The 26,884-nt window shown below is 37.9% G+C and overlaps 3 protein-coding genes across 10 annotated transcripts; 1 reads left to right on the top strand and 2 right to left on the bottom strand.

Annotated features, from left to right (window-relative positions):
* Nucleotides 1-3,512: 3,512 nt before the first annotated feature.
* pcare1 (photoreceptor cilium actin regulator 1) lies at nt 3,513-8,614 on the bottom strand. Its single transcript, XM_030126385.1, has 2 exons — nt 4,894-8,614; nt 3,513-4,202 (listed from the first exon to the last, which is right to left on the bottom strand). The coding sequence occupies exons 1-2, from the start codon at nt 8,244-8,246 to the stop codon at nt 4,079-4,081; spliced, it is 3,477 nt and encodes a 1,158-aa protein (XP_029982245.1). The 5' UTR covers nt 8,247-8,614; the 3' UTR covers nt 3,513-4,078.
* A 5,515-nt stretch (nt 8,615-14,129) lies between these two features.
* Nucleotides 14,130-19,389, top strand: spdya (speedy/RINGO cell cycle regulator family member A). 7 transcript variants are annotated; one of them, XM_030127562.1, is made up of 9 exons: nt 14,130-14,305; nt 16,329-16,624; nt 16,730-16,788; nt 16,898-16,983; nt 17,094-17,265; nt 17,434-17,592; nt 17,688-17,793; nt 18,559-18,591; nt 18,824-19,389. In XM_030127562.1, exons 2-9 carry the CDS (start codon nt 16,372-16,374, stop codon nt 18,883-18,885), a joined length of 930 nt encoding a protein of 309 aa, XP_029983422.1. In that variant the 5' UTR covers nt 14,130-14,305; nt 16,329-16,371; the 3' UTR covers nt 18,886-19,389. The 7 variants fall into 7 exon arrangements, 6 of the variants coding, with proteins under 6 accessions (XP_029983422.1, XP_029983423.1, XP_029983421.1 ...); XM_030127563.1 differs by lacking the exon at nt 14,130-14,305 and adding an exon at nt 15,381-15,886; XR_003934599.1 differs by lacking the exon at nt 14,130-14,305 and having other exon boundaries at nt 15,381-16,624; nt 18,315-18,591.
* Nucleotides 19,390-19,736: 347 nt separating this feature from the next.
* On the bottom strand, nt 19,737-25,934 carry trmt61b (tRNA methyltransferase 61B). 2 transcript variants are annotated; one of them, XM_030127558.1, is made up of 8 exons: nt 25,869-25,934; nt 24,867-25,770; nt 24,673-24,775; nt 23,042-23,232; nt 21,712-21,803; nt 21,418-21,617; nt 21,264-21,332; nt 19,737-19,857 (listed from the first exon to the last, which is right to left on the bottom strand). In XM_030127558.1, exons 2-8 carry the CDS (start codon nt 25,677-25,679, stop codon nt 19,823-19,825), a joined length of 1,503 nt encoding a protein of 500 aa, XP_029983418.1. In that variant the 5' UTR covers nt 25,680-25,770; nt 25,869-25,934; the 3' UTR covers nt 19,737-19,822. The 2 variants fall into 2 exon arrangements, with proteins under 2 accessions (XP_029983418.1, XP_029983419.1); XM_030127559.1 differs by having other exon boundaries at nt 25,874-25,919.
* Nucleotides 25,935-26,884: the final 950 nt, after the last annotated feature.

Genomic DNA, 26,884 nt, shown 5'->3' with positions numbered 1-26,884 from the left:
AACTAAAACAATAAAACCCATTAATATACAAGAGAACAGCTGGAAAATAACTGTCCACTGGAGTGTACAGTGCATGAAAGGGTTAAGCTACAACAATGACCTTTCAACTGTTTTCCTTCTTTTGTGAAATTTAGTTTTAATATAATTACCCCGCCCCCCCCAAAGGGGAGGCAAGGGGTGTTGCCTTTGGTTCAGTTTGTTGTTTTTTTTTGTTTGTTTGTTAAACAGCAAAACTATTGATTGAATTCATACCAAATTTGCTTTATCAATTGGCAGTGACACAGAATAGATATGATTATACTTTGGGAAAGTTAGGTCAAAGTTAAAGTTTTTTATAAATTTTTAAAATCTTTTTTTCTTCTCCCATTTACTTATAATGGGCAAGATTTTACATATCTATAAAAACATCAATTTTGTTTCAATTTACTTCAAACTTGGCACATATATAGAAGCAATTGATATGTGCACATAAGCACATGCATAGACATGATGACATCAGCTGGATCGACGCCAAAATAAGTTACAATACGTGCGAGGGGCGGGGTTTGTTGTGCCTGGCAACACTGGCTTTAGTCTTGTTTTCAGCACCAAGGCTTTTATTCTAATTTTAAGAAACCAATAGCAAATTTTACTTTACCATAGGTAGATTATTCTATGCATCCATTTTCTGGACCGCTTCGTCCTCATGAGGGTCATGGCACAATATGAGTATATTTAAGAAAATGTGGCTTCTTTCTAGTAGAGCTGATTTTTTTTTTTTTTTTTTTTTTCAGTTTTGGTGTAAATTGTGCCTAAATGTGCAGTCGGGATCATGAGAAGTGATCAGCGTTTACTCCGAAATCTAGACCTACAGTATTTCAGAGTTATACAATTCATCATCACTGTGAATTAAAAGCTAGAATTTATAGAAAATAAGCCCTTTTGGCTCTTTTCAGTACATCTTCAATAAAGCCAGGCATTTGTGTCCATTAAAGCTAAATGCTGAACTCATAATATAATGTCTTCAACCTTGTGTATGGTCCAGTGATTCACTTTATTCATGGTCTACATTACATCTGCTTCTACATCTCTGAATCACAGCGCAAGAGAAAATCCATGATTTTATTTCTATGACTGGAAGAGTGAAGCAAAATGTTGCAGCAAAGGGTGATGATTACATAAAGAGAAACCAGGAGCAACCCCTGCAAGTGTGGAGCCAAAGCAACATGAATGATAGTGTGTCAGGGTCAAGTGGGTGCACAGGCGGGGAGTTTGTGTTCATGTCAGTATTCATCATCTCACAGAGCGGGTTACCATGATGGGAAAGATGGTTGTCTGGAGAGGATCATCTTTGCTGCTTCTTTCTAAATGTCTCCCGAAGATAATGCAAGGCAGCTTTGAAAAGAAAAAAAAATGAAAAAAAGAGGGGAAAAAAACCTCCAATGGACCCAATGAATAATGGGGAAATGTAAAGTTAATGTAATTTTTTGCAGTGTTTATTGTATGTTACATTAACATTTGATTATTGAATATCAATATTTGAAAAAGTTTTTTTTCTTTTTTTACATTTTTTCGAGTAATTTGCCATTCATTCCCTGTAAAAATGTTACTTGTGTGTCAGATGTCTGTAGTTAGTATATAATGATTTTCTCACTTAACCCATAAAGACACAGACCATCTACTGATGTAAACTGTTTAATACCTGCTGATCCACTAATCATATTAATACATGTAAATAATTGGTGTAAAATGCAGTTTGTCATCTTTTCGTGGTCATCAGATATGACCCATTTGGACGTTCAGAGGCTCCGTAGTGAACGTGGAAACACTGTCATCTTCTACAACATTGATTCACCAGTAAAACCCATGGAGTTGGATCAATGACAGTGGATGGAGCCATTTGTTTTTACATTCAGTTACTGATATGTTGCTGAAAAACTCACTTTTACTTCAGTTTTCTCTGTTTTTGACATAATAACCTTCAACCTCAGTCTGAGCTTTACATCTACATGATCAGTGGATCAAATATTGGAAAGTAGATGATTTTCACCAAAAAAGCACAAAATACAGAAGGTAATATTATAATAAATAGTGATAAATTACTTAAGAAAGGTTAAATAGAGAGAAACATTTATTTGGGAACTGCCAAAAAAGTAGCACAGGGTCTTTATGGGTTAAAAATGTGTGAGACATACGTCATACTGTAAGAAAAACAGCATGAAACAAACAGTATCTCAGTATTAAAACCTGTCTCAGTATTTGGCTGTCAATGAGGCTGAACATCATTGTTGTGCTATTCTAATATGAATTGCAATTGTTGAAGTGAAAGTACATGTTTTATTCAGGAAAAGGGAAAACAATCTACACCCTCATTTGAATGTGCATTTTTAGCCTGTCGTTCACAACCTGGTGCTCAGTCACAGGTGCAGGATGAGAACTAATTCCACTTTCTGGCTCTTACTGGGCCAGAAAACAAGGTGCAGATATTATGATATTACACTTTGAGTAATGATTGAAAGTGCAGAGTGATATTAATCTGGAGACTTTTGTGTTGATTACATTGTTGGTGTGGCAAAGTTTGAGAGATAATCTTGAGTCCTACACATCACCACAGGCTGAGTTAAGGGTACTTCCTCTCGATCCATTATGTGAGAATAAAAGAGCTAAAATCTTTGAACCCTCCTCCCTTTGACATTTAATAACAAACCGTTTTTGGCTCCGCCGAATCAAACCACACGTCTGGTATTTAAAATGAGGATTTTGTCAGTATGCTAAAGGTCTGTAGCACAATTACCACCACCCAGTGGACTTTAATGTAACATTTATTGCTTCTCCCTGTACAATTAGATGACCCATGTGTTCACCTTTTCTCTGAGCAGTGACAGTAATTTAACTGGTTTTGGTTAAAGGGCATTGTGCTCTGTCTATTCATGGATTTGTTCCTTTGGCAAGTGTGTATTGCTGCTGATTACAGTTGTATTTTCAAATGTGACAGAGGAAGAAAAATCAAAGTTTATTTCAATATTTCCTGAAAGAAGGTGGGCATATATTCTGAAAATGATCTCATCATCTGCAAACAAAAAGAAAAAAAAGTACTTTTTATAGTTATATCATGATAGAAAAGTTTTATCCAAAGCCAATGCAGTAAGGTTATTATTCACGTTCTCTTAGACTTGAGGTTTTTGTGGCTCTAGGGAAGTTTTGAGCCTTGCGAATTCCAACATGTACAGTGTGTGACAAGAAGTGAAGACTCACCTGATGCTGTCCATCACTACCATATGTCACTGTAGTGAAGCACAAAATATTTGACTTCATCATAGTTATGATAATAATAATAATGATAATAATGTTTTTATGTTTATATACCAAAAAAATCATGTTTGAATCATTACAGTAGTGCACGTAGTTGCGACTTTGGAAAAAAAAAAGTTTGGTACACTTATCTGACATCTATACTGCATCAATAAAAATAATCATCATCATTATCATCAATTTTATTACATTTGTCAACAGAAATTTAAGACAGGAGATCCTAATTGTATTAGCCATTTCTTTTTATTAAAAATACTTAAAATAAAAAATCAAGAAACACAGAATCATAACAATTCAGAAATAAAAAGACTGCCAGGCAACACCTGAATAAATTGTTTGGGAGTTGGCCACATATTTTACTAGTAAAAAATGACAGCAGAGGAAAATGTCAAACCACTGAAAAAGTCATTTTTCATTAATTTTCCAAAACCAAACAATTGCAAACTTGAAAAGTTTTATCTTATTTTTTTCTGTTTTGCAAATTGATGAATGTTTCGAAAGACACTGATCCAACCAACCACCTGACATATTGATGACAACCTGTGACGTCCTTACAAAATGTGAACATATAACTCTAGGAATATTATATACAGAATACATGGCCAAAAATATGGATGCACATAAACCTCTGAAATAAACATATAAACATATAAACATTGTGAGGTGTGGCACCACAGGCAGGATGAAATTAGCTCTTCCTCTCGTCGCAGTGGAATAAACAGCATCACCTTAAATCCCTGGTAAAACCTGGTAATCCATAATCCCACTGGCCTTTCATTGGCCCCTTTTAGTCTCTGTGCAAGCCCTGTCCAACAACACACAGGTCTGGATGGGATGCAGAGCGTGGTGTGGCTCTGAGGTCTGATTGGCTACCCCATAGATCATCCTCCCTGGTTGGTTCATCATCCAGCCTGTAAGAATGAGTAAAGAGTGAGGCCATAAGCAATTAGGGAAGTGGGTCTTTCTTTGTGTCTGTAAAAAAACAGTAATACTACTGAGAGAACACCCCCAATAAAGTAAAGTAAACTCATTTAGTCTTAAACAATCATGTGAGACATTATGTGGGTCCAGAAATCCATGATCTAATTGTCATTTTACCCAAACATATTTGTTCTAAAACAGCATAATAATAAAATACATATATTTAACATATAAATTATGAGACTAATATGATGCAGAGAGAGGAGCGGAGAGACCTAAAATATAATATAGCTCAATAAGCACTAGAATTTATCCCATATATGTGTGGTAAAGTATTAATTCAAAACACATGATATTCTTAAAATGGTGATGTCTTCAGGAAAAGCCCAGACATTTCATGTCTTAAGATGAAGTTGTACATCTGCTTGTTTCAAAACATATGAACATATGAATGCATATGAACGGCTCATTAGACATATTCAAAGTACTGTGTTGTGACATTATGTTGGAACTCCAGTTTAGTAGAGTAATGTTTGACTGGTGGAAAATTATACTATTTTTGTGTCTCAACAACACAACAGTGTGCAGATTATGTTACTTGGGTAAATTACAGGAAACCGTATCTAATTGTCAAAATAATGTGGCATTAAGTGAAAGTGTAAAAGACAGTAAAACACTCACCCCTGGGAACATATTGTTGGTTCACTCCCACATGTCTCAGCCACTGAGATGCCAGGCGACCGTAATGGCAGGCTCAAACTTGGCCTCCGGTCCGAATGGCTCCGTCGGATAAATGGCCGAGGTCCTTGCACAGATACAGGAAACCGTCCACGGCTCCCCCAAGAACGAGAGAGGAAAGAGACCCCAGCAGATGTCCACGCTTGAGGGGGTTGGGGACCCGGGCTGGGTTGGGCCTCAAACAGGGATGGTGAAGCAGGACAGAAGACAGAACGTGCATTGCTGAATTTTCGAGCACTAGATAAGTCTTCGCTGCTGTTTTCTCTCGACCACCTTTGTAGTTTTGGAGAAGCAGGTGGTGATGGAGCTTTGAAAGGGTATGCAGAGACTGAGTTTGAGTTTAAATTGTTGTGCTTTCCTACAGGTGGACTGGGGAGTCTCCTCTGAACTGCTGGTGGTGTGGGAAGTTTCCTGTTGGTAGGGGGGCTAGCTGAGGAGGGTGGAGTAGGTTGCCTTCTGAAGTTCTGGGGACTGGGAAGTCTTCGATGTAAACTGCTAGGTGTAGAGGGTGTAGATGGTAACATTCGCACCTTTGACACTGGTGGGGTGGCAGGTGTTTGACTATTTAATACTAAAGGAGGCACTGCAGAAACTGTAGAGCTAGGTCCAGGCACTGGTGGATTCCCATCATCTTCAATATTTCTTGATTGTTCTTGACTGGCAGATGGATTTACAAAACTTAATGGTTTTACAGTTTGAAGGCCTGAAGAGTTTCTAAGGTGTATGATCTTTCTGGCTTGCTGGTACAAGGAATCATTTTCCTTTTTAACATCATTTTCTGGTTGAACATCTGGCTGACTGGTCTTTGACAATAATGATGCATCTTTCTGAGCTGCCTGAGTGGGAGAAATAACCTTGGAACCCTGTAGCAGACCTGCTTTACTGGGCAGCACAGTCACTGTCTGGACTGAGGCCCTTAATCGCTGTGAGACGACAGCCCTTTTTATCATTGGTGACTTGCTGACTTTTGTTGCCCCATCATCTGCTACACCAGTTGAAAGGCTATGGGCACTTTCAAAGGAATTATCCATTAACACTTCGAGTGGAGGTGGAGGAAGACTATCTAGATCCAAATACTCATTTTTCTCTGATTCACATTCAGGTCTACAGCTGGTTATCCCACTGCTAAGCACAGCTTCCACATTTCCTAAACCAGGTAACACAGGGACACCACACTTCCTTACACCTTTCAGAGGCCCAAGAACTTTAGGACCATCAAGTTCCTCTATTCCTTGGCTAAATGTATCAATCAGTTTTTTGACTGAGTTCCTTCCACGGTGAAGGCCTGAAGAAGGCCGTGGTGATAAAGGAGGGCTAGGAGGTGGGGTAGCCTTTATAGGACCCTTGAGTGGTTTCTTGTCTTTTTGTTTATTATCTTCTTCAACATCACTTGTTACCTCTTGTGTTTTGTTGTTGCTTTTTGTAAGGCCTGTTTTATCTTTGGGTGTTTGAACATTCTTCTCTATTGGGGGATTTTTGCGATTACGTGATGGAGATTGCATTGGTGAGGTTCTTGGAGTTTGCTTAGATGGAACAGTCTTAGTATTCCCTACTGCCTTACTTTTAGCCATTCTTTGCAACTTCTGACTTAAATCTTTTTGAGTTCTTTCCAGTTCAAGGAGTGTGGCATCTTCACCTCGGCTCCGCAGTGATTCTGCTGACTGAGTTCGGCGTTGCTTGGCTACTGGGCTCTTCTTCACCACTGCCTTCCGAGTAGGTGCAGCTGTTTGAGGTCGCTTTGGATATTGCTCTGTATCGTCTGACCACTGACGTCTATTAGTTTTAGGGCTGCCTTCTATCCTTGTTTTGGCACCAGCGTTAGGTGATGCAACAAACTGTATTCTGCCACTTATGGCATTTTTCATTTTAAGAGTCATTTCTACATTTTTAGGATTTTCTATGCGCTTTGGGGGGAGTCGACGTGGTTGTCCACTGTGCATAGGTGACGAATTTGATCGCTGTCTAAAACCTATTTGTGTATCTCCCATGCCTCCTTCTACTTCATCATCGTCATCGTCCCCCTCCCAGGAGACAGACCCCAGCAACGAGTCTCTTTGTTCATTAGCCAGTATGGTACATGTAGAACCTACTGAGTTGAGTGATGTGAGGGAAACACTTGGACTTATTTGACTTGCAAATGTGTGCCGTGAGGCTCCTTGCCTAATGTTAATAGAGTTATATCCCATAGGGCTGACAGGAGTAGTTCTGTTTGTCCCAGTGGACTCACAACTCTTTCGTCTGCGCTGTCTATCAGATCCAGCAAGAGATTCACTCTCAGCCCCAATACCACTGTCCTCACTAAAGAGAGCAGAATCCTCTGGTCCAGGTTTGCGTAGAGAGGCCAGTTCAATGCGAGACAAAAGATGCAATAGCCGTGCCTCGGCTGCACGTTTGACTCTTAGTTTCTCCTCTAAAAGCTCTGAGACAGAAGCAAAGTACTCTACCGCCTCCTCTAAAGCAGAATCCCCAAGTCCACCAACTGTCTGGCACACATTCCGCATTCTCTGTGTGGTGTACTGAAGCAGCTGCTGCAGCAAATCTGGTGGGGGCTCAGTATTAACAGAGCCAGACTTCAGAGGTGGAGAAGATGAGAGGTTTTTCATTTGGCTCGACCATGCAAGATGCTCCCCATTTTCTTTTAACACTTTTTCCCCCTCATCTGCCATTTCTTCAAGTCCCTGAATTATTTCCGCGTAACGTAAAGCCATAAAAGCGACCATAGGCTGCACAGAAACCTGAGTTTGGGTTGCTTGTTCCAAAAGTCCAAGTAATGCATCATATCTATTTATGCTAGGATTCAAAAAGGCATAAGCAGCTTGGTGAGCTTTTACCAGAGGTTCTGGGAAATCCACTTTTTGATCTGTACTGAATTTGTCTTTGTCCTTTTCTTTCTTTTTTACTGTCTTCACACCTCTTGCATTTTTCTTTGTCTTTTTAGCATTCTTTTTGTCTATCGCTTCTAGCTTCTCCCCATGTTTCTCCTTTCGTTGTAACAAGGCATTGCCATCTTTACCCTGACTCTCTAATTTGTCCATGTTTACTGCTTCAGGGGCTAGCTCAGTCACAGATCTCTTTTTTTGTGGGGTCAAAAGTACCTCTTTCTGAGATAACTGGGCCTGTCCAGTTGATTTCCTCTCCTTTGTATCTCCATCAGTAGCTTCAATCAAGTTACAGTTTGGTCCATCTTCAAGCTGACAGTCTCTCTGGCTTTCATGAGGTGCCGGAGGCAGCATTCGACCCTTCCTTAAAGGACCCAAAGTCCCAAAATTGTTACCTTTAGATGGTGAGCAGCCCATTTCCGATGTTTTGAAGATGATAATTATGTCTTAGTAAGAGAAAGTGCACCGAAGGATGCAAAAAAAAATAAGAGGCAAAGTCCTTATCCACCTGCTGTAGCTGTCATGTTCAGATGGCCGAGATTGCTGTGCCTCATCAGATCACTTTTCCTGAGGATACTGTTGAAAAAACATGGTGATAAATCCATTTTACAAATCTTCAGAGGTCATGTAGACGTAAAATAAATCCAAGAATCCACTGTCTCGCTTTAAAAACAACTCTCATAGCGTCGTGTGAAAAACATTCTTCCCAATGTACCTGACAGAGGACGAGGAGCTGATGAGCTGATAGGATTAGTGAGGCTTTCAGTGAACTCCTCGGCATGCACATATGCCACGTTAAAGCATATAAAACTCACCTACTTGTAAGACCATAAGCTCCTTTGGGTAATGAGGGCTGGCCTCAGGTAGCTTTTTATAGGAGCACAACAATATCTCTTTATGTAGCCATTTGGTCTATTTGTATAGAAAAAAGGGAAAAACAAACATATTAATATGAAAGTGAAAGTGTGTCACATTCAGTCGCATTAAAAACATGCACCAGTAGTATTCATCAATATCAATAATTTTACAAAAGTGTTTTGTTTTCCAATATAAATTCTATAAATACTGACAGTTAAATGTTATCAAAATACTGATCGCATCTTTTTCTCATGAACATGAACTTCAATATCAGCCAACAAACTTGACAATGTATTTTTGGTGATTTGCTGATCTTGAAACTGCTGCTAAATCCAGCATCAGTTCAGTAAGGCAACTTTTAAAATAACTCCCTCCCTGCCTCTGCCTCTCTAGAGTAGGATAGTTGCCAACCATTACACTTGAAATGGAAAAAAGAAAAAAAATGGTGGTAATCTTTAGACAAAAAATAAATATGAGTGAATATTTATGGATTACCAAATAAAATAAAATAAAATAAGAATAAGATAGATAGATAGATAGATAGATAGATAGATAGATAGATAGATAGATAGATAGATAGATAGATAGATAGATAGATAGATAGATAGATAGATAGATAGATACATACATACATACATACATACATACATACATACATACATACATACATAAAAAGAATTATTTAATCCTTTTTGGTCCTTTGACAAATGCTATAAATTGATGGGTTGTCTCCATATTCTATAGTATCAGACAAATGGATCTAAAATAGCTGAACAATCTGGTGAAAAAAAAACTAGTTCTGTTTTTGGACAGAAACTGCACACTGCTACTATGGTGGAGAGATGCACTCTGAGGAAGGTGGAAGACATCTTGAAAAATCCAGATCATCCTCTTCATCTTATTCTGACAAACCAGAGGAGCAGTTGCATCATTAAGATGCAGAACTGAGGGGTATAGACGATCCTTCATGCCCACTGCTATCAGACTCTACCAGACCTCAATCTAATGATTCGCTCTTTCTTTCTATTTATTTTATTGAGCTGATTATCAGTAAACTTTATCTGCATCTGTATCTGCAATTCCTTATAATAACAGTTTATAGTGGAAAACTGTTGCCTTTACTCTGTTTTTTTTTCTTCACTAAATGAACACATCCTACATGTTTTTATGCCATTTTTGCTGTTATTTGTATTTATGCTATTTGTTGTAGTCCTACCTTACAGTGTATTCTAATTGTGTACAGATAAAATATAACAGATTTTCTCTTATGCAGATTCATTTTATGGCTGCCTTTACAACATTAGCACAAGACCTGAATTAAAACATGTTGGGTCACTGTGGAAAAAAATGCCGCTTTGGGTCTCACCATTTTAATGTTGCAAACCATGCAAATGCTAAAAATATAACACTGTACAGGCATGGATCCATATTCTGCTTACAATAGATGTCAGGATTTCATGTAAGGGTGATGAGAAAGGTGCAAGCCATCTTTTGTATTTTACTATTTTTAATGGTAACAGTGTTATTTCTTTTCACATCAATATACACAAATACAATCTAGTTTTACTTTTTGGATGGGAGTAAATTTCACGTTGCCTTTTTCTCCTCTCTCATATGCTTCTTCCTCATCATCTGTATTGCTGCTAGTGGTGCAGTCCTTCAATTCTCCCCCACTTCCACACTTCTTCGTGGCATAACAGTGTCACCTACACATGGTCATGATTCTGCAGAATGCAGTGATACACTTGATAATATATCCCTAATAGAGCTCAAAATAACATCATGACTAAAACTGTCCAGCATTCAATCAGTAATGTAGGTTGTATTTGTTTTGCCTATGGATCATTATGTGAAATAGAATAATAATCATAATGTATTATTATAAAACAGTTAGTGTGCAGCATAATACACATTCCTACTGCCATTAGACATATTTTTGACATTAAAAAAAAAAAAAATCACCTCCTTCATGTATCAGTGGGGCTGGTTCAGTGTCAGGGTGTGTGGGGGTGGGACTGGTTGAAGTCACATGACAGATCTAAATCATCCAAACTAGAAAACTGATGAAGATTTTTAGTTTAGCAACAATAAATTCTTAAGTTCAAACAACTACCCCAAGAGTTCAACAAATTAACAAATCAGTGTTTAAAAAAAAAAAAAAAAAAAAAAACAGAGATACACAAAACAAGGGATATTTCACTAAGACAACATGATTTATGTTAACAGGAGTTGTGTTTTTTTTCACCTGATGTAAACATTTAAGGCAGTCCTTTCTGTCATATTTGAAAACAAAATGTTGTACTTTACAGTGTACTGTAATTTAACTTTTTTTTTTTTGTTGTTTGTCATTATTTATAGGTTATCATAATATTATTTTACTGGTCCTGCCCATGTCAGGTGGAATTGGTCTGTATGTGGCCCCTGAACTAAAATGAGTTTGACATCTATGAATTACTGACTTAATGTAGCTGCATAGGCTAATGTTAGCATTAATATGTATTGAATTATCTGGTGTGACAGCTACCCAGCTAATTAGCTTAAGTAGCTGTAATTAAGTCCCATTCATGCTCTATGTTAAAGAGGCATGTGCATACAGGCGGATCATTCTGTCTGTCCTCTGCGTTCATTACGTCCGTATTTCTGTCTGTTCCTTGGGAGTCTGCAGATGTGAACCCCAGCGGAGAATACAGAGCAGTACCACCAGGAACTGTGTAGGCAGTGTTGAGATTTGAAGAGAATAATTTCCAGAAATGGTGGAACTCGTCAAAGAACACCTGTGTGAGTTAGTGAAAAAACTACTGATATATTGATGACAACTACCCTTCTCCTCAATATCAAGATTAGTATCCACATTAGTAATACCTCATCTGTCATGGCCATGTTTGTTATTGTTGACTTTCTTCTTCTTCTTCTTCTTCTTCTTCTTCTTCTTCTTCTTCTTCTTCTTCTTCTTCTTCTTCCAACCCCAACTAGTAATGTTCGGTACCACGGATTTCCTTTCCGATCCGATACAGACTAGAATTCAGGCTGGTATTGGCAATGCTGCTCCGATACCAATACTTTGCACAAATACACCTAATGTCTGGAAAATCCAAAAAAAAAATTGTGTGTTTCAAATCATAACTTCATACAGAATACAAGACATGAGAGCAATTATTATTTAATTATTATTGTAACATTTAATTTGAATATTATTTTATTTCCAAATCATTAATTTTTGTTTATTATTTTGACACTCAAACAAAAAAAACATGCCTGAAACTTAGATTTGTATTTGTCACATTACAGCAACAAGTTGTATCTGTGCTGTTATAGAATCACTGTGTCCTTTTCAAGTCTAGGTTTGATCTGGATCTGTCCTACTTTTCTACTGCTTCTGTCCTGGTAAATTCAAGGGCAAGACCTTTATTTAAGTTCCAGTGACATTATAATGACCTCACATCACATCATGTGTGTTTTGTTATTTGTTTTTTTTTTTTTTTTTTATGTATTTATTGTATATACTTTTTTACTTAGTTGAAATGTGTCAGATTTGTTTTAAAACAACTTCATGGTGTATTTATGATGATTGTTTTAATGTGTGATGTCTCATGTGTTTGTGATTATGTTCGTTTACACCAAAACCAAACTGGCTGATTTTTTTTTTGGTTTTTTTTGCGTTTTATTTGCTGCCTGTCCTTTCCTGTCCTCAATTGGAAATGTTGGCTTTTTCCACAAGCACCTGTTAAGAAATAATCAGTTGATAATTAGAAGGAAAGGAAAGTAGGAAGAAAGAGAAGGAAGATGGGAATAAATCAATCATCATAATCATTCAAGCAGAATGTAGGCTAAACGTTCACACAGATGAGAGCAGCTAGACTTGTTACATCAGGAGACTGGCATGTTGTCTGGTTTATTTATGACAAAACCAATAATTTGTTTTCTCGAGATAACAAAGATCGTTTTCTCATAATAACAAAATATATTAATTCATTATCTTGAGATAACAAAGTTTGTTTTCTCCTAGTTACTGTAACTTACCTGTAAGTTGTTGTTGAATGTGTGTTCTGCTCTGTACAGCACATGTCAGCAGCAGCTCTTGAAGGCTGGATGTGGAGGATGTTGAACCTGCTCACATCTGAATTCTGTATATGGTTCTCTATTACGAAATAATGAAATGAATTTGTTTGTTTTCATGAGAAAACGATCTTTGTTATCTCGTGATAACAAATTAATTCGACCATAAAATAATATGTAAATCCACGGCCATTCTCGGCTTCCGTACATTTAAAAGTTTAATCAAAATAAACAAAAGAAAGACTCCTTTGTTACAAAACAAATGGACAAAATAAGCCAATTATAAGGCTCATAAAAACACTGAATGCAAAACAGTTTATCAGTGCACAAACCATTCATATTTGCCAACTTTGGCTAAAATATGAGGCTATAAATGATGCTAAATAAAGAACTGTTTCGGAGTCGAAGGGCCCGGTGCTCTTCTTTGGGAACTGTATCAAAAGAGTAGTGATGTGACGTTCACGAACGAATCAAATCTTTTGAACAGCTCTTTGAAACGAACGATGGGAACCGAGTCTTTGTAAAGAGCCGTTCATCTTTTTTTTTTAATAATTTTTTTTTTTAAAGAGGGAGTGTCTTATTGCTTGTCAATTTAGTGTCACTGGGGAGGCATTGGTTAGCAAAAAAAAAGTTAGCAAAAAAAACAACAGTTTGAAGCGCGAGGTGAGCATACTTGAGGAGGCGGAGCTGGAAGACTGGTCGAAACCGGAGAAAAGTTTGAGAGAGTGAATGACCACCTGTGAGTAATGAGCCCAAGAAAAAGGAGGAGTATTTGGATACACTTTTCAGAAAGAAAAGATGGGCATGCAACTTGCAATATTTGCAAAAATATATATATATCTTTCAAGCATTTTTCTCCAATATATTGTTCTTGTTCTGAGAATTGCACTATAGTTCAGGTATTTAAGTAATTGCAGCGATTAATCACTGTTGTGTTTTGTGCAATTTTTTCCGTATACACACATTTATTGCTCTTGTTTTGAGGAGAATAAAATGTTATTTCACAAGGAAATGTTTTATTTTCTTCTTCATTTTTAGGCTACAGACTAGTCCACATAATGTACTGTGATGTTTTTGGTCCAGTTCCAGCATTTGCCTAATGTCACCTCTCATGTCATGGATTTAGTCCACACATTTGAACTAACTATTGTTTTTCACAGTAAGATAATATTTACTGCCGCGCCAATTAAACACCTTTAAAATGTAATGTCAATCATTACATGTAGCCTATTTAGTCATTAAAATATTGGTGTTTCAAAATAATGCCAAAAACATAAAAGAGCCAGTGTTTTGAACGGCTCCCTTCACAGAGCCAACAGTCCCATCTCTACAGAAGAGCCAAACTTCCCAACTGTCGTGTTACGCATGCGCGCCCCCGCGTGCAACAGCCGGATTATTGGCGCTGATACTGATGCGCGTGCCATCGTCCGTCACCTGTGGTCAGTTTACTGTCTCCAATTCAGTCTAATAATTTTCACTTTAGGGGTATTTCCGCTGTGAACTATTCCCTTTTCGATTCTTTTCTTAAACAAAACGGGCGTTTGTCGCTTTAGAAGTCCAGTGTAAGTGTGCTATTAATGCTACAGGTGTTCTGTGTTTATGTTGACACCTGTGAACTTCAGGTCTGTTTCTTGCTAACGTTAGCTTCATGTCTCACTGTGTTTGACTTATTAAACCTCTGTCATTGGTTTTCACCTCAGTATAGATACAGTCAGTTAGTGTAAAGACATGCTTGTCAGTCTGACCTGTCACATACATAACCTGTATGTAGGTTAGCTTTGATATGTATGTAGTTGGAGGCAGGCGTAGAATTTGTTTTAACCTTACAGAAACAGGATTTTCTTTGTTAAGAAAAAATGAAGCACAGGTGGTACTACCTTGATCATGTGTGTTGCAACATATTTTAGGTATCATAATAAGTATGTGGTTGCACATTTCCAGTCATAGAGTTTTTAAATGGTGCCTACCTCCTACACACTAAACTGCAGTTGTGAATGCAGATGCTTTTTTCTTTTTACCTCATAAGTTTTGCTTTATCACCTTAAATTGTAGTACTTTACAATTTAATTTTGATTAACGGTCTATTTATTTCATTTTTGAAAACTTAGTAGACACCTTATTTGCTTAAAAGTATTGTGGGTGCTCTTAATCTGTGTATTAAACTTTTTAAAAAAAAAGGAGCATTTTGTGTTTGTTAAAGGAGAATGTCTATTTTGTATACTGTTCTGTAGGCCCATACTTTAAATTATAGTTCATAAGCCTACTCACTATATTTACTTTATGGTTTTCATAATCTCTCATGCATTTGTTCTTATTTTGAAAGTCCCAATTTCTTTTACAAAGGTACATTATTCAGTTGTCTTAAATAATACACAAAAGTTAGTAGTTTTACTGATATTTAGTTTCTTTTGTCATTATTACCTCCGCCAGGAGGTAATGTGATCGCTTTGCTTTGTGTGCGTGCATGTGTTTGTTTGTTTGTTTGTTAGCAAGATAACTCAAGTTATGGATGGATTTTCATGAAATTTTCAGGAAATATTGATACTGACGCAAGGAAGAAATGATTAAATTTTGGTGGTGATCGGGGGGGGCAGATCTGTCTTGGTGGAGGTCTGCACTCTCCAAGTGCTTTTCTTGTTAGCATATTTGGTATTGAAGTAATCCAAAAGTAACTGAAAGTAATAGTTATATTACTTTAATATTATGGTACTTGGATTACTTTACTGATTACATTTTTAACAGGTAACTAGTAACTATTAGAATACATTTTTAAAGTAACCCTCCCAACCCTGGTGGTTGATGAACACATCAGTCACCTAAAAATATGGTAATAGTTTAGCGAGAACAGCACTTAGATAAATTAAATAGAATCACTTAATATAAAGATGCTGTGATCACAGATTTGAATCCCTGTGGTGTGAAGAGACAGAGCCATTTTTAAAGTGATAAGAAACTGTTTTGGCAACTTAAAATACAGTTTAACACCCACCTTTCTATCTGTAAATTATATTTTATTACAGAGTGGCACCTCATTGGCATAATGTTGCATTAACAGTTACAAATGACAACAATCTGCAGAGTGTGAAGTCAGAAAATAGTATTTTCCATGAGTTAACCACATAGCTAATCTCTGCAAGACAAAAGTTGATTAATAAAAGTGAGAAATCATTATATATGAATGCCATGATTTTTGTGCATCGTGAACAAGTACTCACAATTCCAGGTAATTCCAGGTATGGAAAAAATGTGGCCGCATATTAATATCCCTCATGTCAAAACTAAAACTGAATCAATATTTATACAAGAAAATGTATCCTACAAGCAGTGCAGGTTTCAGAGTGTTTTTCATGGCATTGGCATGCAGTCAAGCTAAAAATTTGTGGCAGTTATTTTTTCAACATAGTGCAATCTGAATTAATACATTTCTGGTATTTTTTGGACTGTAAAATCATTTATTTTCTAAAGTAAAAATTTACAGTTTGTACTTGGATGTTGAGTATGGTCTTCAGTGTCGACTGTGGTGTGTAAAATTCCAGAGGCATTTTACATACAGTCTTTATTTTTCTTCCTTTCATTTGCATGGAGGGCACACAGGAGACCTGTCACTATAGATGAGTCACACTGAAGCATGATGAAGCATACACTCAGGTGGTGCCAGACTCCCCCCTCCATGACTGTCCGAGTCAAACCCACCAGCACGCGCTCCCACCAAGTCAAAAGAGGTCTTGGGCTTAAAAGAGCCAATGGCCAGGATGTTCAGGGTCCACCAGGGAAGAGTCAACCCACCAAGCATCAGGGGGAGATGTATTATTCCAAAATGACCATGAGCCCAACTATTGTCATCCAGCGCCAGGAAATGGCATCATTCTTCAAACTTTTTGGTAAATGCATAGCAGAAGTACAATGTAATGCATTTTAATGGTTTTTTTTTTAAAGATGGAAAATTTCAACATAGATTCACTTAATAAGGAAATATGTTTTTACAGATGATGACTTGATCCAAGACTTCCTGTGGATGGACTGTTGCTGTAAAATGACAGACAAGGTAACGTAGTTGTTTAAGTTGAAGTGACAGCATCTTCATGTGCAACCTTTATGGTACCTTCAGTTAATTTATTGACGGTGACACTGACACTTTCCCTCTAATTCATCAGTACCTCCTTGCTATGACCTTTGTGTACTTCAAAAGAGCCCACTTCACTCTTGTTGAATACACCAGGAAAAATTTTTTCATGGCATTGTAAGTTCAAAGTAAATTTGTGTTTTGTTTTGTTTTTTTATCCCCTATTGTTGTATTAATGTCCTTTAGCATGTTGTAAAAGGAAATTGGTTCTTGTGCCCTGTCTGCAGGTATCTTGCCAACACCATGGAGGAAGATGAGGAGCAGTACAAGTATGAGATTTTTCCATGGGCTCTGGGCAAGAATTGGAGGAAACACTTTCCTCACTTCCTCAACCAGCGAGACAAGCTGTGGGCTCGCATCGACTACAGAGCTGCTGTCAGCAGGCGCTGTTGCGAAGAGGTACAATCAAGTTTAATAGCCAGAGGACACTAATAAACAGCCATTCTCAGGGTCTTGTATTTTGCTGTGTAGTGTTTTTTTACTTTGATGTTAAACAAAAAGTTCATTCTCTTTCTTTCTTTTGCTGAGCCTTTGTTTTTTTTTTTTCTCTCTGCATCTACTGATCAGGTGATGGCGATTCTGCCGTCTCACTTTGTGTGGCAGAGAGAGCGGTCAGAACACCACAGCGGCGCCCACCGGCAGTACGGTCACCAAGACAACACCCTCATGCCCCGCGGACCATCAGCCTCTCCCGTCTACTGTGCCTTCTGTACCCATGAGACCGAGGTAGACCATGGCCCTGGCTCCTCGTCGCCCTTCAGAGGCTCTTTTCTGCCCAAACATTAGACCCCACATGTTCACCTCCATTCATTTTCTCCCAGAGTCTAGAGGTTACCCCGCCCAGGACCACTACCTCTCTCAGGAAAGTGGAGAATACTCGAAACAAGGAGCAATGTTTCCCTTGCTGCGGTTCAGAGGCTGTTCCCAGTACGTAACACTAAACCACATACAGGGGTTGGACAAAATAATGGAAACACCTTAAAAAATCAACAAAATATAATTTAATATGGTGTAGGTCCACCTTTTGCAGCAATTACAGCCTCAATTCTCTGAGGTATTGATTTATACAACTTGTGAATTGTTTCCAAAGGAATTTTATGCCATTCTTCAGTTAGAATACCCTCCAACTCTTTTAGAGACGATGGCGGTGGAAATCGACGTCTTACTTGAATCTCTAAAACTGACCATAAATGCTCAATAATGTTGAGGTCTGGGGACTGTGCCGGCCATACGAGATGCTCAACTTCATTAGAATGTTCCTCATGCCATTCTTTAACAATTCTAGCTGTATGGAGTGGGGCATTATCATCTTGAGGTGAAGGTGTTTCCATTATTTTGTCCAACCCCTGTATGTTCTGCTCCCGGCTACCAATGGTGAAGTCAGATGAAAGCCTTGACGTACTGTGATCAAATTCTGTTTGTCTCTTTCTCTTCATCTCATATCTGAGTAATATCTGATTGTGTTTGGGTGTGATCCAGACTGTTGAAACTACAAATAGGATTTATTTTGCATGCTGGTAATGGCTTTGAATAAAATCATATATATAATATCTTTGATGTTTCTTTTCAAAGTTATCTTACCTAGTGTCTGCTTAGAGACTTCCTGATGGAATTACATTAGTGTGCCTGCTGTAGAGAGGATTTAGACTCCTGTATCATTCCCCAACCTCCCTTTTATCTGCTTTCCCACAGTGCTTCATAGAGTCTGGCACTATAAACTTTCGGGTACGTAGCACATTAGCTTTAAGGCACAAGAGATGAGGAGGTTTAGACAGAAAATTCCATATCTTTAATGTAAGTACTGTGTGAAAATGCAATGCATGAGGCTTAGAAACTCAGCTAGGGGAAAAAAAACCCTATGTGAAACCATGTGATTTAACTCTTAAGTAGCTTGACTGTTTGATCAAAACTTCCCACTGACATTAAGATACTTTTTCATCATCTCCCTCTTTGTTAGGGGATGAATCATCTCGCGGTTCCACATACGACCACTCCATGGACTGGATCAGCAAGGAATAGGGCATCACATCATCTGAGCGGCTTTCCCTTTACACTGATGGAGCACTTCTGTGTATTTACATCTCCCCTGTGTGCTAAAAAAACACAAAGGTTTGACTCACAAGTGCAATTCAGAATTTTGTGTTTACCTCTTTTAAAGCAAATATGGAACTGATCGGAGCCAGTCATTTAAGTGACTATAATAGCTGTAGTAATGACTGATAGATGTACAACTAGATCAACGTTGTACATCAGTTGGCTGTTTGTTTTCACGTTAAGTATTTATTTAATATATTCTTCAGAGTTGTATCTATTTTATTTATGTAAGCACTTCTGTTATATTTCTGACAACTCTTTCATCACTGATGTTTTAAAAAAATGTCATTGAAGAGTCGTCTAAAATGAAATGAAGATTAAAATCACACACCGGGCTTCAACTGGGTGTGTTTTTAGTACTGTTGCCAACGTGCCTGTTTAATGGCCCAGTGTTGCCTGTTGAGTTCTGAATAAAAGCTTAGTGATTTGTTTGAGATCATTTATAATCCTTTGCTTACTACTTGAATGACCATGAGATCACAAAAAAAGTACACACTGTTTCACTGTAACTCTAAAAGCAGCTCCATGAAAGACAGAGTTCAATAAAAAGACAATCTGTGATAGAGTCCACAAGCAAAACTGCGATACCACAAAACGACAGATTTCTGAGAACAGTGGTAACGAGCACACCAATCTCTTAGTTTTTATGTGCGAACATGTCTGTTCACAGTTTAACACATTTTGAAAGTTATGAAATTAGAAAAGTGCAAATGGCATACTTATTTTTATTAGCCTTAAAACAGCATGACTCAATTTATGGTAAAAAAAAAATACACTTCAAAGTACAGAAGTGAGATATTTTATTAAATTCTTCCCACGTTGAGCACAAGAAAACCATGTCTCAGTTCCTCAGGCAGAGCAGCTACTCCACACACTTCCTCAGTTTTACCAAGAAAGCTGAAAATGAAAGGGTAGATAATCAGTGTATGTGATATGCAGAGTGAAAACTGTCAAAGCTGATAAAGGCATATTTAACCCATAAAGACCCAAACAGCCACAAGCAACCAAAAGCATTGACAATATAAAATGTTAAATAACTTATGATCCACTAATTCTATCAATACATGTAAATAATTAGTGCAAAATATAGTTTGTCATCTTTTCACGGTCATCAGATATGACCTGTTTGGACATTCACAGTCTCTGTAGTGAACGTGGAAACACCGTCTTCTATGACATTGATTCACCAGTAAAACCCATGGAGTTGGATCAATGACAGTGGATGGACACACTTGTTATGTTCAATTAATGATATGTTTTGATGAAAAAGTCAAGTTTTTCTTCAGTTTTCTCTGTTTTTGATATAATAACCCTCAAATGTAATATCAGTATGATGATTAAAGAACATGATCAGTCAATTAAATATGGGTGCTTCTATGAAACGGGGTACATTTTGGTACCTGGCACTTTGCCAGCTTTTTAGACCCAATAATAAAAGGTAAATTTAGACATATTTCCCCCCAGGATGTACCTAATGATGACCTCAGATAAATGCAAAAAATTATACTCTTGCTCTGAGCCATCCCAAAATCAAGGAATTTTTAATAAAATATTGGGGCCAAAAATAGGACCAAAATTGGGACATGAAAAGCTACCTAGGTGTCAGTGCATTTGATCTGGAAAACATGGCTGTAAATAGTCTTATATACCGCCATAAATAAAGACACTGTGTTAAATTTGTCGATCCTAGTGGTTTTTCTAATCCAAACGTGGGTTTTTCATGAATCTCAGTCTCATTCCAGGTTTTGTGTGGAACCTATCGTGTCCACTTGTGTTACATGCAGAACCTGCCCAGTTAAACGGATATAAATAGCAAATGATTATGCAACAGCTGTCATTTTTGTGAAACACTCTGCCTTGCATAATTAGTTCAATTCGCAAAATGTACCTGTGAGAGAATAAAGAGATATTCCAAAAAATAGTAGCGCATAATTTTCTTGTCCTTTTTATTGTTACATGCAAATTTTTGTATTAAATATAATGTAAAATAATATAAAAATGTGTTTTATCTGAAAAATAGTTTCTCTTTTATCTCAGTAAGTATTTATTTTTAAAACAGACCCAAAGTGCTTCATAACATTAGTCGACATCTAGTTTGAATTTTTAGCCCTTCTGTCCTGTTTTTAGGGACCAGTTTCACAGAAGCACCCACATAGGAAAATACATGCTTTTCTCTGGAAAAAATGCAGAATATACTATTATGACAAAATGGGGATAAGTCACTTAAAGAAGAGGAAAAATCACTTGGGAAGTGCCAGACAAATAACACTGGGTCTTTATGGGTTAATAAGGGGATATCTGACCTGTGTGGCTCAGTTGTTCAGGGTGAGGTCTGGCTATGTAGGGAACATGTCCAAAAGCAGGGTGTTCCTCTGTGGCATGGGAAATAAAGCAGTGAGGTAAGCGACTTGGACGACAGGGGCAGATAAACACACACACACACTGATTTATTGTCACCTTTAACGTCTTGATTTGAAGCATCATTCTCCTGCTGGTTGTCATCCATGCCTGGAGCTTTCCTGACACAGTACTGTCCATCTTTTTGGATGGCGGGGCCCACTAACCACTTACGGAGTGGAACCTCGATGATGCGTTCACACAGCAGTGGGAGGGGTAGACACCGAAGCCCTTCCAGCAAGTCAATGACCTGTGTTACACTGAGTTATAGAGCGAGACACCCAGGAAATTAGCACAACAACAGAGGACAACACTTCTGATTCATTCCAGTTCGTGTCAGGTAGAGATACACACTTGGCGAGGTAGGCGACACACACACCTCCAGGGTGCAGATGGGGAATCACAGTGGGTAAAACAAGGTGGGGGTGGATCAGGTCAAGGGCAACCTGTAACAGACACACACCAGATGTCCTCACTGGTTTTAACAGACTTTGTACAGTTTGATGGCTCAGATTAACCAGACACTGCAGTGGTTCCCAACCTTTTTTGGCTCATGACCCCACTTTAACATCATACATTTCTGGCGACCCCAGACATTCAAAATGGAGACATTTTTTTGCAGAAATGAATTTGTGCAAATGTAATCATGTAATGGTTTGCAATACTATGTTGCAAATAAATGTTAATTTTAGACCACATTTAGTCTATATAATGTATATTATTATGGATGGAGGCAGAAAAGCCAGGTGTAGATTACTGCACAAAGTGAGAATTTTATTTTCCTTGGTCAGGATATGTACAGTCAGTCCAGCTTGGATTTACAAGGCTGACAATTAATACTGAACAAACAAGAACTCAAACTATGAATTATGAAGGAGCTGCAGCATCTGAAACCGACCACAATGAATATTTGAAAGTCACATGATCGGGTCACTCAAGATATGCCCTCTCAGATATTATATTCTGCATTTTATTTGAACTTGATTTTTATTAGGAAAAGTGTGTGTGGTGTTTTAATTATAATTAAATATACAGGGTGGGGAAGCAAAATTTACAATATTTTGAGGCAGGGATTGAAAAACAGTGTATGACCAATTAGTTTATTGAAAGTCATGAGAATTTATTTGCCACAAGAAAATTTACATAATAGAGAATGTTTTTATTCTATGTGTCTTCCTTCTTTCTCAATAACTGCCTTCACACGCTTCCTGAAACTTGCGCAAGTGTTCCTCAAATATTCGGGTGACAACTTCTCCCATTCTTCTTTAATAGTATCTTCCAGACTTTCTCATAATAGTTTTGCTCATAGTCATTCTCTTCTTTCCATTATAAACAGTCTTTATGGACACTCCAACTATTTTTGAAATCTCCTTTGGTGTGACGAGTGCATTCAGCAAATCACACACTCTTTGACGTTTGCTTTCCTGATTACTCATATGGGCAAAAGTTTCTGAAAAGGTATGGATAATAGTGTTAGGTATGATTATGACATCAGTATATGTTTGGTTTCAAAACAACTGACGTAGTACCTGCTGAGAAAAAACAACTAAATGTTCATTGTAAATTTTGCTTCCCCACCCTGTATATTGAATCATTAAAAAAAATATGTTTTATTAGTAATTTTTTTGATCAATTACTACAAATTTCAGACAACCCCAAGGTTGAAAAACACTGAGATACTGACTGCATTGAATCCCCGACCAGCGAGCAGAGAGGAGGCCGTGCAGAGGTCAGCGCGGACAAACTCAACGTTGTCGGGCCACTCCTGCCCCCGTCGCAGTGCCCATGACGTCCTCCAGCGCTGGTAGTTCTTCAGGGCTCTCCTGTGGTGGTCCTCCCTGACCTCCACACTCAGCACACGACCACTGGAGCCAACTGCAAAAAGTACAATGTAAAGAACATATAATGTGGAGTATCAGCCCAGACCCGGTCCAGGATCACATTACATCAGGTGTCTGACGTAGAAATATTTCAGGTTTTCCAAATCCCCTTTTAGTCCACTTACAACATTGTTCATTGTTCTTTATTATTAGTTCATGTCCATTAAGGATTTTCATTAAACTACTTTTCCCAGGGATCCTACAGGGTTCTGCAAGTTAAATTTAAGATATTTTAAAGACTACATAAAACGGAATTTAATGCCCATTTCACAGCCATACTGGCAAAAATTTGTGACAACTAGATTTTGGGAAAATATATTTATTTACTCCAATGCCTTTATTCCCACTGTTCCGGGTCACTTCTCACTGGGGGCTACAAATTTAACAATAACTGGCTCTGAAGCTTTGTCCAAATTATTTCAATAGTAATAATAACATTTAAGTGATGTGGAGCAATAGGAGTTCTACTTAAATTATACTTCTAGTACCAAATGCTGAAATATCACCATAGTGTCAAAGTCATAGTTAACAAACATCAAATCGGTATCAGTTACACTTCAAAAAGATTTTACTGTTTTGGTTACTATGAATAATCATGCTGGAAAATCAATATTAACAAAATAATTTAAATAAAATCAATGTTGTTTTATATCAGAGATATGTCAGTGATTAACAACAAAGCCACTTTCCTCCACTATGTATTACATGGAAATGTATCATATTTTGTGTTATTTTTTTATAAAACAAGTGGCATCATGCATTCAAATTGACATACAAAGGGTTAAAATCCTTAAAATGATTGGACATTAGGTATTTTTAAGTAGAGCTGCAGAAATTTTTTTTTAAACCATATTGATATAAAAGGATTTCATAATAGTTTTACATTGTACATTGTTTGGTACAAAGGTCCCCTGGGGGTGAAAAAAGTGTCTGTAGCACATAATAGACCTGTAGGAGTTACTGACTTTAGATTCTATAAATATATTGAAAAAGAAACATTCTTGCCGAATATCATGCCATAAGCTGTAACAAGGCCATAATGATCACAAAATGAACACAGAACAAGTGGTCCCACGTAAAACAAACCCCACCCCTTGCACGTATTTCAACCATTATAAGGAAATGGGAAAGTTTTGAAAAATCATCCAAACTTTGAACTTTGACCTACTTTTCCCAAAATGTAATGACATCCATTCTGGGTCACTGGCAATCTATAAACCAAGTTTGGTGTAAATTCAACCAATAGTTTTGCTGCTAGAGTGTTAAACAAACAAACAAAAAAACTGAATCAAAAACAAAATCCCTTGCCTCCCCTTTGGGGGGCGGGGTAAAAGTGATGTACAGTGATGATAAAAATGTACAAAAATGGTCTGAGGGCTTACATTTAACCTAAGGATTAAATGTAAGTGAGATCATGTGACCATCTGTTGCAGACCTGCTCTGGACAGAAACAGGGACATGGCCCCTGACCCTGAGCCTGACTCCAGCACACAGTCTCCCTGTGTGACGTCCATCATCATCAGCATAATCCCTGCATCCTGTGAAAAGAAGAGAAAACAAGAACTCACAATGCTGTTAAGGGGAACACAAGTTCTATGAGACATATTTTGGAATATAGGGAAAAAGTACCTTGGGGTAAGCGATGGCGGGACCCCTTTTCATAAATAGCACATAATCCTCCAGACTGGCACGCCGTATAAGGATGGGAACGCCCCTGCTAGTCTTCATGAAGCATCCTGCAGGTTGCCCAGCGATGTCGTCATGCAGGATAATGCCCCAGCTGCTATCAAGACGTGTCCTGGTCTGAAGCTGAAACATCTTTGTGAATTCTGCCTTCCCTTTTTTATGATATTCAGCGACAAGCACCTCCCCAAAGACTAGCAAGGTCTCCCCAGGAAGAGTGGGCATCCTCTGCTCATGTCTGAACTCAGTGCCTGACATGGACCCCTCCGCTGCTGCATCTGATGTATGATGTGTCACTGAATCCTCCTCTTTAGACTTTGCCTCCTCTGCTGTGTGGCTCTCTGGACACCCACTCTCCTCTTTAGTGGATTGTGTGACTGTAAATTCAGGTGGTCCCAGCTCCTTTTGGTCCGCCATATTTTCTTCAGGTTCTCTCAGTTGCTCCACCTCTGGGCTCAGAGCCTCCTGGGGCAGGAGGCTGCTGATCCGCTCTAGAGGGGACAATGGTCTCCTCCTCCTGGACAGCAGTGCATGTCTGGGACTGGGGGTCATCCTGGTGTCTACAGGTGAAGGGTCTGACTTGTTTCCATCATCATCATTACAATTCACAGAGCCAGTGGAGAAAAATCTTAACTTGCTCTTCCTGTCAATGACTTCTCTAAGCAAGTTCATGCATCTATGATGTCCTGAGTTAGATGTGCAAACCTGCGTAAGTCTGTGCATAAGCAGAAGACCTCCAAATGTCCTGTGTGCAGCCATTATCACAGATTATAGACAATAACAATGTGTACATATAAAACATGTGGCAGTGTCTCCCTATTAATGAACTGCCCTCGAAGCAAATAAACACCTACAAAGTGGAAAAAAAACACTTGTCATAATATATAGTATAAAAACCTACAAAATCAAAGATATTACAGCAATAAACCTTATTGAATATCCACTTACTGCACCTCTCCTTCCGTGCCCGGCTGTGTTTACCAGGAGGAGGTCACCATGCTGAGAAAGCACGCGCTAATAACGTCATAACTAAGCGACAGGTGCACTAATCCAAATCTAACAGCAGAGGGCGACATTTTGAAGTTATCTGTCATCGCAAACCCTGGCAAGTGTGTACATGTAGGTGTGTGTACCCTGTATGCGCAACACATATTGTGGACTGAAATTAGAGCAAATTCAGGGCAAAATAAATAAATATACACGTGATTAGAGCAAATCCCTCAAGGCTATATGTATTGGACGTCACTACCCATTTGCTCTTTCTTAACTCATGCTCATGCCAAGTAATGCACATATTTGGTCTATAAATAGTCAAATTCAGTGGTAGATAAAAAATAAAATAAAATAAATAATACATATCTGTAAATAAAATTAAAAAAAATACTTCCATATGGCATATTCTTTCACTTATGTTACCTGTAGTGTGTGACACACTTCTAACATCTGAAATTATTTTGTTACATTTTCTTATGATAGTTTAATGCATTTGTTGTATTTGTAGGTTATATAGGATTCATGGAACAATAAAAATAAATTCCTGCAAACAGAAACCTAATGAGCGTTTTTCTTCATTTAGACTTCCTCTCATGATAAAATGCCCTGTTTTTTTCCATGAACATGAAATATATGTGCTGAAGACACTTTTGGTATTATTGCATTAAAGTTATAAAAGCTGTTTATAATGTAGAAAACAGCCATACATATTGCTAACTACAACCCTCAGACATGTCTAACAAACTGAATATGAAATGAGTTAGCGCTAAGTTAGCGCTATTATTATTTTCCTTATTCAGCCTAAATATTATTTGACATATATTTAACTGTAACAGAGTGATGAAGAAACATCAAGGTATCATGCTTGTTGTCAGGGGCAGCAGTGGGAGGGGCGAACCTGGCGCGCTAGCACGCATGTCTGCATCAGCTACACGTGGTTTGTGTAAACCACGCATGCACGCACGCACGCA

This window comes from Sphaeramia orbicularis, chromosome 22 (assembly GCF_902148855.1).
Source record: "Sphaeramia orbicularis chromosome 22, fSphaOr1.1, whole genome shotgun sequence".
In the NCBI taxonomy this organism is placed as follows: domain Eukaryota; kingdom Metazoa; phylum Chordata; class Actinopteri; order Kurtiformes; family Apogonidae; genus Sphaeramia; species Sphaeramia orbicularis.
The sequence above is the reverse complement of the archived record's forward strand: the minus strand, read 5'-3'. Positions and strand labels throughout refer to the sequence as shown.